Below are 12,559 nucleotides of genomic sequence, written 5' to 3'. Positions count from 1 at the left end.
ATTTTACACACTTAAGGCATTTAATTCACAGAAAAACAGGGAAAGGGAATGCATGCAATTAAAGACAACAAAAACAGCCATAAGATTAGCCAAGAGATCGCTGGAAAAAAAGATGGTGTGTAATTGTGGCAGTAATAGAGAAAAGCTATTTTAGCTATGTTCGTATGTTCATATCACATATCAATATAATGAGTGAAAACGTAAAAGAAACAATGGGACTCAATGACAGAAGTGTGTAAGATTCAGTCAGTTCCATTATATCACAGACAAAATTAGGTTTTGTTCATGCCATGCCACTTAAATAATATTAGTTGCACAATCTGTGACACATTCTAAAGTACGATTGTATTTTAAGCCTCTTGTTGGCAGCTCCAAAGGTTTTTTACATCATAATGGTAAGGGTATTGGAAAAGTACATTTGAGTGGTGACTGAAGTAACATTAATGGAATTGTAAAAGTTTTTTTTAAAGTGGCGTGAGGCTCACTGACCTGTGCTGCAGATAAATAAATTTTGAGACAGTATAGCGATGAATCTACAATGGAAATCACATTTAAAAAAAAATGTATAATTCCTGAACACAACACAGTAAAAGTTCCAAATTGGGTTGACTCAAATTGACATTAAAAACAATGTTAACATTTCCTTGATCAGAGAAGGGCATGTCTGCTTTAATACCTGTACAGATTTTGGCCATACTCCCTCAGGGTTTCAGCCAAACCATAATGGTATCCTGAAAGCATGTCACTAATAGATCTAAGTGTTGTGCTGAATATTTATTGGACAATGTTAGCCTCCACTCACCACTAAATAAAATTGACTTAAATGTAGAAAACAGAATTGTATCTATGTAGATCATATCATCAGCTTGACGATCAGCATACATTGCAAAAATAAATTATCCCAGAATCGCTCTATAAATTATACCAGAATCTCTCTATAAACAATGATTACTCTTAACTTGTTAACTCTTTTTGCATTATATCCATTATGAATAATTAACATTCAGTGGGGTTCGGTTTGATAGAACAGAAATTTAAACATTAGTTAGTATGTTGACTAGATATGTTGGAGTGGATTTTCCCTTGAGCGGACCTCGGGCGAATGGCCAGTGGAACGTGCCGGTGGGGCACCAGGTAATCCCAGCATGAGGCCCATTCCATTCTGAGGGCTGGGTCTCCTTAGCATCGGGACAGTGGCCTGTGGCTAGAGTTCGAGCGCCCTAGGATAGTCCACTGGCACCAGGCCATCACAATATTGGGTGGAAATAAAAAATGAAAATGCTGGAAATAATCAGCAAGTCAGGTAGCCTCTGCAGAAAGAAACAGAGTTAACATTTCAGGTCGACGACCCTTTGTCAGAACTGGAAGAAGTTGAAGATTAAACTGTTTTTAAGCAAGTACAGAGCCATGGAAAGGGAGGGAGGAAGGGGCTCTGTACTTACTTAAAAACTGTTTAATCTTCAACTTCTTCCAGCTCTGACAAAGGGTCGTCGACCTGAAACGTTAACTCTGTTCCTTTCTCAACAGATGCTGCCTGACTTGCTGAGTATTTTCAGCATTTTCTGTTTTTATTTCAGATTTCCAGTGTCTGCAGTATTTTGCTTTTGACAATACTGGGTGGCCCTGGCGGCCTTCAGGCTGCAAGAAGGTAAGTTAGAGGTGGGGATCCCAATGTCTGGAGGGGAGGGGAGGTGAGCGCGAGCGGGAGTGGCCCAGGCTGGTTTTGTGGAGCTTGGAGGAACTCTCCTGATCTTCCCAGCTCCAGAAAAATAAAGAGGAACGTACCTTTGGTATCCTGTTCGGCCGGGCTGCCAGCAGGATTGGAGGACTGCTAAAGTTGTACCATTGTTTAAAAAGGGAGCAAGGGATAAACCGAGTAATTACAGGCCAGTCAGTTTATCATTGATGGTGGGCAAATTATTGGAATCAATTCTGAGGGTCAGGATAAACAGTCACTTAGAAAGGCACAGAGTAATCAAGGACAGTCAGCATGGATGTATTAAGGGAAGGTTGTGTCTGACTAACTTGATTGAATTTTTTGAGGCGATAACAAGGAGGGTCAATGAGGGTAGTGTATTTGATATAGTCTGCATGGATTTTAGCAAGGCTTTTGACAAGGTCCAACAAGGTAGACTGATCAAAAAAGTACAAGCCCATGGGATCCAAGGGAAAGTGGCAAGTTGGATCCAAAATTGGCTCAGTGGCAGGAAGCAAAGGGTAATGGTCGACGGGTGTTTTTGTGACCGAAAAGATGTTTCCAGTGGGGTTCCGCAGGACTCAGTACTAGGTCCCTTGCTTTTTGTGGTATATATTAATGATTTGGACTCAAATGTAGAGGACATGATTAAGAAGTTTGCAGATGATACAAAAATTGGCCGTGTGGTTGATATTGGGGAGGAAAGCTGTAGACTGCAGGAAGAGATCAATGGACTGGTCAGGTGGGCAGAAAAGTGGCAAATGGAATTTAATCGGAGAAGTGTGAAGTAATGCATTTGGGGAGGGCAAACAAGGCAAGGGAATACACAATAAATGGGAGGATACTGAGCGGTGTAGAGGAAGTGAGGGACCTTGGAGTACATGTCCATAGATCCCTGAAGATAGCAGGACAGGTAGATAAGGTGGTTAAGAAGGCATATGGAATACTTTCCTTTATTAGCCAAAGCATAGAATATAAGAGCAGGGAGATTATGCTAGAACTGCATAAAACACTAATTAGGCCACAACTTGAGTACTGCGTACAGTTCTGGTTACCACATTACAGGAAAGATGTGATTGCACTAGAGAAAGTACAGAGGAGATTTATAAGGATGTTGCCTGGGCTGGAGAATTTTAGCTATGAGAAAAGATTGGATAGGCTGGGGTTGTTTTCCTTGGAACAGATTAAATTGAGGTGTACAAAATTATGAGGTACCCAAATAGAGTGGATATGAAGGACCTATTTCCCTTAGCAGCGAGGTCAATAATCAAGGGGCATAGATTTAAAGTGATTGGTAGAAGGATTAGAGGGGAGCTGAGGAAAAATTCTTTCACCCAGAGGGTGGTGCAGGTCTGGAACTCACTGCCTGAAAGGGTGGTGGAGGCAGAAACCCTCAACTCATTTAAAAAGTACCTGGATGTGCACCTGAAATGCTGTAACCTTCATGGCTATGGACCAAGTGCTGGAAAGTGGGATTAGGCTGGGTGGCTCATTTTCAGCTGGTGCAATCACGATGGACCTAATGACCTCCTTCTGTGCCGTAAATTTTCTATGATTCTATGATTCTATTGGTCCGAACATGCGCCGTGCATGCTCTGACCAGTTCAGCCCAAAAATGGCAATCATGGTTCTATGTACTTCATAGGACTTCAATTAACATTTTAAATGGGCCTTCTGCCTGACTGAGGGGGCCGTTCTGCTGCACAGTGGTCAGCCTTGGGGACCTTTGGTGTGGCCACAGCAAAGGTGACAAGGGTCTTTACCCACTATTTTCGAGGTGCTACCACCCTCTTTCCGGCAGCCTGAAAATTCAGCCCGTTACTTCAATTCCAAGTCTCAGCTGGCATCTGTAGTCAATAATAAAACAGCGTCAAATTTTGAAATGTGCAGTTTGTGCTGGTTGTACCAAATTCTTTAAAGCCATTTAAGTGTGGATGTCAACAACTAGGACAGTGGCTGACAAGGGGGAGCGCAAATCGGGACCCAATTAAGTGCAGCCAAAACAAAACTTAGTTTTACTAAGTTTTGTAGATCTCAGCCAAAAGGAGGCTTTTATAACTATAGGTACACTGTGCCAGGAATTTTTAATGAAAACTTGGAACGGAGGAATTTTTCAATTTTCCTTTCAGCGGCAGGGAATATTGATTAATGATTTGGATTCAGCGTAAATTTAATGGAAAGCATTTTATTCAATTTGAGTCGTTTGTATCAGAAAGAGTTAAAAGCAAAATGCAGTACATCGCAGAATTTGTGACCGATCTGGTAAAGCTAATTATATATCAAGAGGGGACTGTGCCCTACTGCTAGAAAGGCTACATACCAAAAATGGAGAGACTTATTTGTATGTAATGCTGGGAAAGAATGGTAGTTCTCTGCAGAAGTAGTGACAAAGCAGTGAAAGGATCTATGAGTGATATGGCAGAGCTAATGGTGTGGCCTCAGGGGACTGCACTCCAGCAACAAGCATAATTTGTAACAGTACCCAAGCAGTTATACTACAAAGGCTTCAATAAATTCCCTACTGTGAAAAATTACAGATGTGGATGCTGATATGTACAGTGTGTATCAAATACATTAGAAAAGTGTTTTCATGTTTTTCTAGACTAGTTCAGCTTTCCACTAGGTATACGTCATATCACATGCCAAATTCTGCTGTAAATGGAACCTCATTCCAGTAGTAATGTGGTTGAAGGCAGCTGCTACAGTGTACATTATGAAACAACCGAACACTTTGTTTCTTTTTTTCCCCAAAGGATTCTTAAATATTGCTGGCAAAATTAAAAGTAGCGAATTATCCATTCAGTACTTTCAGCTAGTATAATATAAAAATGAATACGTTGTTTACCTGGAGTTAAAAGGATGACCGAAATGGTGATGAGAGAGCACACAGCAAGGATCACCAGCAGTGCAATAGCTATTCCCTTCCAGTTTCTCTGGGGAGGGCTTGTACCTCCTATCTCCTACAAAGACAGAAATAATAGATTTTACCACTGAAATTTCATAATCATAACAAATTATTCATAATGTGAAAAACACAAGCATTATGAATTCATTGCAGACTGATCATCGCAATGATTTCCAAAGTTCATTTAATTACTCAAATTTGCACACACTTCAGGGCAAGCTAAAATTCAAATATCTGCTTGCTTTTCACAACTGTGTTGTTTCTTTAAGGACTAAATTTATAATAACGATTAGATGTTGCTTGCCTTTAAGCTGTGTGTGCTTATTACTGGTGATGAATCCAGTCCAACAGAAGTGAGATTACTTTCAAAGAAAACAACCCTTTATATTGCGACTGAACACCTCAGCTTATAGAGATTGATTGGCGCTCAGAAAAGTGCTCCATATTAACGGTTAGCAAAAGGTTTCAGGACCAGTCCCACACTGTAGAGCCAAACCTCTCACCAGCCAATTGTGGATCAGTACTGGTATGGATTTTGGAGTAATGCATATTACAGAGCATCTGCCCTCTTGGCTGTAGGAGGAAACTCAATGGAACGTAGGAGCATTACAGAGAAAATGGGAAGTAAGATCAATGGAGCATAAATTCAATGAAAAAAATACTCAAGAGCAATTTTAAGGATGTTTCCTTCAAGATAATCTGAGTCACATTTTCATAAGTCACAAGTTTTTAATATCCTACACTGGCTTTATCAGCTTCCAAACTATACACGCTTTCTATCATATATCTTCTAGACAGTAACATTAAATGACAGTAAGGTATGACATTTCTTAATTAATACTCTATAACTTAAACAAGGTAGTCTGTGAGATACTGGTTCTGAATAATTGTGTCTGTCACAAACAGGGATATATTTCAGTCTTCTTATTACCTTGCCTTTAGATGTTTCCTGCTCTCAGCAGCACTAAGTGAGACAGAAAAATCTGCTTCTTTAACTGGCATATATGCTTCGAGGCAATACTACCACACTTACTGAGAACAACTATGAAGAACATCCAAAAAAAAATTTAAAAAACATTTCTAAACAGCTATGCATCATAAAACTGCCCGAGTGTAATCAGGACACCTCCATCTACGAATCTGTAGTGACTCTCAATTTGTTTAAATGCTATGATACTAATGGAAAAACAATAAACTACATATTATCATCCCTAAATGTATCATACATAGTCAATGGGTGAAAAACATAGCTCATATCCTTACTGATTTAGGAAAGGAATCAATGCCTCTAGAAGCACACTGAAACATGTGATCATGTCATACTGCGGTTGGTGCAGAAATACATTTTTTTTGGTCAGCTGGGTAGCTTACATACATAGAAACCCATCGCCATGTTTAACAAGCTCCAAACCTAAAGCTACTGAGAAATGCACACAGGCAGAGTTTCTGTTTATTCAATATGGAATTCACTCTGAACTAAATTACATAAGTTGAAGGCAAGAAACTGAATTGAAATTGATGAGTGAAACACTGCAGATGTATTGTATTTCATTGCATACAATTAGTTGATCTCCCATGGTGTTGCCCATGGGGAGTCTGCATCAAATGCAGTCTTCAGGTAAAGTGAGTAGAGTCAAGGACAAAGGATAAGTGGACCAGGGCACACAGGCATAAATTAATTCAGTCAGCAGTTTAAAGTCATGCATTTTGTACTCACTTTTGTATTTCAATTATTCTAAATTCCTGTGCCCACATTTAAATGGAACTTGCCTGTGTAAAATTGTCACACTGAACTTACTGCCTCCTGCTGCAGTGCCTCACTGGTGGGAAGGTGTAAGTACCGCATGACAAATTTACATCGGCAGTTACCAATATAAACGTGGAATGAGGAATTAATATTGCAAAAAGTTGATAGGAACATTTTTAATACATTATATGGATGATTATTAGGTCAAGTAATTTGGTACAGCACAACATCATATGAAACTTTCCATGAATTTCTACAATTATTGAATGTAATATGATTTGTTGTCTGAGTACAATTTTGGAAAAGGTGTTCCAGAAGAAATAAGAATGCAGAACTCTGGGGAAAGAGCAGTGGAGTGGGACTAATTGAACAGCTCTCTCAAAGAGCTAGTACAGGCACAATGGGCCGAATAACCACCTTCTGTGCTGTATGATTCTAAAATTGTCTGTTTCTGAATGGATCGGAGTGATAGCAAATCACATGCCTCAATAATTTTTTTATATAATCACGAACTATTTTTATTTTTTGAGAATTCACTTGAAGAAAATGATCAAAATGCAGACATCCTTAATGTACATTACACAAGAATAGCCTAATATCTATGCTGCCTCCAACGTCACTATAACTAATTACACAGAGCATCATTAAATCCATCTTTTCAATTGATTAACGTTATCCAACATTCTTCATCGACTTAGTTTTAAAACATGATAAAGAGAATATATTATGAGGACCTATGATTATTTATAATCCAAATTATTCTTATCATAATATCTCAGATTTTATTCTTCTAAAACTTGAGGTTTACACAGCTAACTTTCAAAATTAAATAAAATTTCATATTATAATGTAGAATTGAACATAATTGACTATACATGTATTTCTTCATTTTTTGTTGGAGTAAATTAAACACCAGGGGGATAAAATCTCTCAGGGTTTGGTTGGTCTCCCACTGCAACTTTGTCGGAACACCAGATTAGCCTCCTAGAAAACAGGTGAAATCCATTTGCTCTGGGAGTTTCTGTATGCCCCGTAAAAGGCAAGTGTCATTAGGCACAGAGCCAGGAGTGGGGACACCCAACATTCAGAGTTCCTGTTCCATTGGCTGAGTCGTGAATCAGAGTTTCTCCAAGCCAAGTGAGTTGAGGCCTGCCAGCCTCCAGATGGGTCCAAAATGATTGGGTCTAGGTCTGGGCAACAGCCACAATTTCCAAAGAAATGGTTGCATTTTTGGTTTAAAAACAATTACATAAGGAGCCAAGGAGAATATAGCAAGGCTCAGGGGTGGGGAGTCTGCCAGGCAGGTGCTGGAGTCTTTGGCCACACATGGCAGGCAGGCACCAGAGATGCTGTAAACTCTGGAGGGCACCGCTGGGAACGTGTCCCGAGGAATTTCAGGGCCTAGGTTTAAAATAATTTTGGTTGGTGCTGCTTTACTGTGTGAAGGTTACAACCTCAGCTTAAACAATTTCCACCAAGTAAATAGCTTAGATTACCACCAAGCTTTATCAGATATTCACAAAAATGATTAGCAACAACAGATTATACCGTGGTTCTGGTCTGTGTGCATTGTGCTATAGATAGAGCACAAGACCACAGAGATGTTTTCAAAATACTATTGTATCCTACTAATCATAACACTGTATCTTCTGACCAGAAAAAAAAAATAAAACTCAGTAAGACGGCAGAATATAAAGAAAACCTAACTAAGGGGTTCATTTACACTGCAAGTTTAGCAACGGTGCAAAGTGGTTTTGATTTTGCACTAATGCTAAATTTGTGTAGTGTAAATTGGATATTAAGGCCCACACTGTGTCAGCTTGACTCAGTGGTAGCACATTTGTTTGAGAGTCAGAAGGTGGTGGGTTCAGGCCCCACACCAGGATGTTAGCACATATCTAGGCTGACACATCTGTGTGGTACTGAGGGAGTACTGCATTGGTGGAACTGCTGCCTTTTGGATGTGATGTTAAACTGAGGTCCTGCCTGCCTGTTCAGATGGACAGAAAAGATCCTATGGCCAGTGCGGACACGATGGGCCGAATGGCCTCCTTCTGTGCTGTAAATTTTCTATGATTCTATGACTATTCAAAGGCAGGCAGGGAGGGAGTTCCCTTGGTGTCTTGGACAAATTTTATCTCTCAACCAACATCACCAAAGATGCTACTTACGGGACCTTGCTGTATGAAAATTGACTGCCACATTTGCCTACGTAATAACAGTGACTTGACTTCAAAAGTAATCCATTGGCTATGAAGCACTTTGGGATGTCCTGAAGAGGTTAAAGGTGTCTGCTTTTAATTTGGGTCTGCTATAGATCTTCTTGAGTTCAGTAGCATCAATCACTCCAGTAAGCACCCTGAGCATCTTACTTTTATGACAGTTGACTTACATGGCCCAATATCTACTTTATGATAGTGGGGCTTGGGGGTTTAACAATGGAACCCCCATGTGACCTGAATCGGCTTTCCATGTCTTTTCTCCAAAGGCATCACTTGATGAGGTAAGGCTTGGTTCAAACCATTAAGCTGCTTTATTCCACAATAACAGAGCAATAGTTATGATCAGATTTACTTAGTTTGATCAATACAACTTATCTCCATGTAATAACATAAAAATATTGAACATTTTGCACTAACACACTTTATTGGATCTTTTGAATGGCAGCCTCCAGCAGTCTCTTTACGGACCGCTGGTCTGGCAGCTGTGTGCCTGAAAAAACTGAACGCATGTGGTCAGTGGCAGACCAATTTCACAAAGGGGCCTGAAGCAGGTATTAGGTCCCCTATTTGCATATGCAATTGGCTTAACTCCAGTTTCTAGCCCATGCTCTGGACGCCGACTGAGCAGCCTGATCCAATATTGTGGGCGGCGCACCTCTGGTGTGGAATAAGCGCAGGTGCCGCCTGCAGTGTTGGATCCTTAGGCGTCCATTTTATACCTTTAAAGCGAATGCAGTGTGATCCAATTTCCTGGCCCTCTTGTTCTATCATTGAAAACCACATGGTCACATTCACAAGTGAGTTTAATGAGCCAGAAATTGCTCCCGAAATAACAGAGGAGCTCAACAGCGCTCTCCATTTTTAATGGCGAATTGAAGGAGCAAGTTCCCGCATTTGCACACGAGCGCTAAAATGCGGAAATCGTAGACTTGCGCCTATTGGTGTGCCGGTGATGTGACAGCTTTGAATTAAAGGGCCATCACACGCTGTAATCAGAGAAATCACTGAAAAATCGCAAACTTGCTTATCTGCCCAGCTGGAAAGTAACTAATTACGCCACCAAAAGGTACGCTTAAAAATACCAGGGCTAAACTAAGTTTTAGAAACATGGTTAATCTTAATGACTGCCAAACAACTAAAAATTAAATTTTAAGAATGTGGAGTCTCATATTACTCCTTATTTTAATGGTTCTTAAGATATTAAAAAAAAATTAAAAATTAAACTTTATTTTATTATTTTTCCTTTCTGTCTCTAATTTAATTCAATTATTTCTTTGGCTTTTTATATAAAAAAAATTAAAATTTTTTATTTACGATGATATCCAGAATACTAACTTTCAATGAATAAAGTCTGCTTGCCTGCTTGAGCAATGCAGCTTGAATCTGAGCTTGCAGCATGACTTCTCTTCCTGACAGATTTTGTGGGCGTGTCTTCCATTCTCACAGACTGTTCCATGCGCATCAACTCACACTGCTCAGAGGCTGGGTTGACAGCGCACAATTTTTTTAAAGATCAAAATTAAGCAATTCGATGCCTCAGAACCCGTAGTAAGTATTTTTGTTAATTTAATTTGCAGGACCTGCGGTGAGCATTGCCACGCTGCTCTGCATGATTTCTAGCCCTAATATGTTTCTCCCTCCTTCTCAGGACATGTTTCTTTTTGAGTGCAGGAATGGAACACTTCGTCCATTTAATGATTGTATCAAACGCTCTCAAGTTCAGGATAGCATGAGTTAGGCTTTCTAAGTGAGATTTTCAATTAATGACGAATTATGCATAGTTTTGCGCTGTGGCCTTTTACTTGTTGGAGCATCGGTTGAACTTACCCAAATTAATTTCATTTTTCAAGTGCTGAGAGAACGGCCTTTTATCCATTAGACTGAGCTGCACTCAAGGCTAGGTCTCAAAGATATAAAAAGGTAACACATTACTGATCAGAGTTCATTTCTCTAGCTCAGTTCATAGCTGATGTAATTTATTTTACTTTACTTCTTACATAAGAACGTACGAAATAGGAGCAGGAGTAGGCCATACGGCCCCTCAAATCTGCTCCGCCATTCAATAAGAACATGGCTGATTGTCGACCTCAACTCCACCTTCCCGCTCTATTTCCATATCCCTTGATTCCCTCAGTGTCCAAAAATCTATCAATCTCAGTCTTGAATATACTCAACGACTGAGCTTCCACAGCCCTCTGGGGTAGAGAATTCCAAAGATTCACAACCCTCTGAGTGAAGAAATTTTTCCTCATCTTGGTCCTAAATGTCAACCCTTTAGCTTGAGACTACGAGCCCTAGGTCAGCCAGGAGAAACAGCATTTTAGCATCTACCCTGCCAAGCCCTCTGAGAACTTTATACGTTTCAATGAGATTACCTCTCATTCTTCTAAACTCCAGAGAATATAGGCCCATTCTACTCAATTTGTCCTCATAGGACAACCCTCACACAAGAATCAATCTAGTGAACCTTCATTGCACCCCCTCTAAGGCAAGTAAGGAGACCAAAACTGTACACAGTACTCCAGGTGTGGTTTCACCAGAGCCCAATACAATTGCAGCAAGACCTCCTTACTCTTACACTCCAAGCTCTTTGCAATAAATGCCAACATACCATTTGCCTTCCTAATTGCGTGCTTAACCCGCATGTTAACTTTCTGTGTTTCATGTACAAGAACACCCAAATTCCTCTGAACACCAACATTTAATAGTTTCTCACCATTTAAAAAATATTCTGTTCTTCTATTTTTCCTACCAAAGTGAATAACCTCACATTTCCCCACATTATACTCCATCTGCCACCTTCTTGCCCACTCACTTAACCTGTTGATATCCCTTTGGCAACTCTATGTCCTCCTTACAGCATCCTTTCCCACCTAGCTTTGTATCGTCAGCAAACTTGGATACATTACACTCTGTCCCTTCATCTATGCACACACTGAATATCTCATGGTGTTAGTACATCTATAAACTACCAGAAACTTAGCAATGTTACTTGTATTAAGTATTTTTTTCCTTATTATAAAGAATAAGCTGTTGCTGTAACAGAGAAGTCTTGGAATGCAAAATGTCTGTCAGCTACCACCACCATAAAATCCTCCAAATTGTTTGAACATTCATTCATGTGCTGTTTGTGGGACCTTACTGTGTGCAAATTAGGTGTTGTATTTGCCTACAAAAAAAAGTGACTGCACTTCAAAAATAATCCATTGGTTGTAAAATGCTTTGAGACATCCTGAGAACATGCTATATGAACACAAGTTTTCTTTACTGGTATCATTTTCAGTTTGTTAGCTTGGTAGTTTGGTAGATTTCAGACATCAAGCACAATGCTTTAGAGAGGATGAATTTGTGCAATGCAGATGAAACCACAGAGTTAGTAGAAATTTAGAGCTAAAACTATTTAGCTAAAGGAAATCTCCACACTCCGAAGAATCTTTTAAAAGTAAGAGGTCCACAGAAATGAAGTAATTCAATAACTCATCATAATCTAATAAGTGAGATCCTTAAATAAAGATCATGGATTGAACTTTGTCTGTAAGACGACCTTATTAGTCTTGTTTTCAAACTTTAAGTTGCATAGCATCAAAATTTGGCTGTACGTTTAGGGATGGGTAAAGCATCTGTACCGTTTGTGTTCTTCACTTGGAAATAAATGTAATGGTTATTTTAACACAGGTTAGGCTACAGTCAAGAAACGTGAACTGATAATTAAGGATGGAGTTAGGTTAAGAAAAAAAAAATCACACTTTTTTGCCGACCTTTAGATTTCAATGTCAGATGATTAGACAAGGAATTTGATGACAGTATTGGTCTTGTCACAACATATGCGTATTAACTTGCTCATTGGTCGCACTTCTTAAAAGCAAAATAATCTGTTTCAATTAGTGTTGCAGTCCATGTGCAAATTATCTTTTTTCCTGGGGGGAAGAGATCAAGTTTGGAGAATTGATTTTATGTAGGCTGTGCTTACAGGTGTATCAGTGCGATAA

General features: G+C 39.5%; 1 protein-coding gene across 1 annotated transcript in view; it reads right to left on the bottom strand.

Moving 5' to 3' along the window:
* Nucleotides 1–12,559, bottom strand: part of LOC137323598 (inactive dipeptidyl peptidase 10-like) — a 685,713-nt gene that overhangs the window by 555,663 nt on the left and 117,491 nt on the right. The window contains exon 2 of the mRNA XM_067987272.1: nucleotides 4,542–4,656. Within this exon, the coding sequence (XP_067843373.1) occupies nucleotides 4,542–4,656 (115 nt within the window). The remainder of the gene's footprint in view (nucleotides 1–4,541; nucleotides 4,657–12,559) is intronic.

Source organism: Heptranchias perlo, chromosome 7 (assembly GCF_035084215.1).
Source record: "Heptranchias perlo isolate sHepPer1 chromosome 7, sHepPer1.hap1, whole genome shotgun sequence".
NCBI lineage: Eukaryota > Metazoa > Chordata > Chondrichthyes > Hexanchiformes > Hexanchidae > Heptranchias > Heptranchias perlo.
This window is presented reverse-complemented; position numbering and strand designations above follow the sequence as displayed.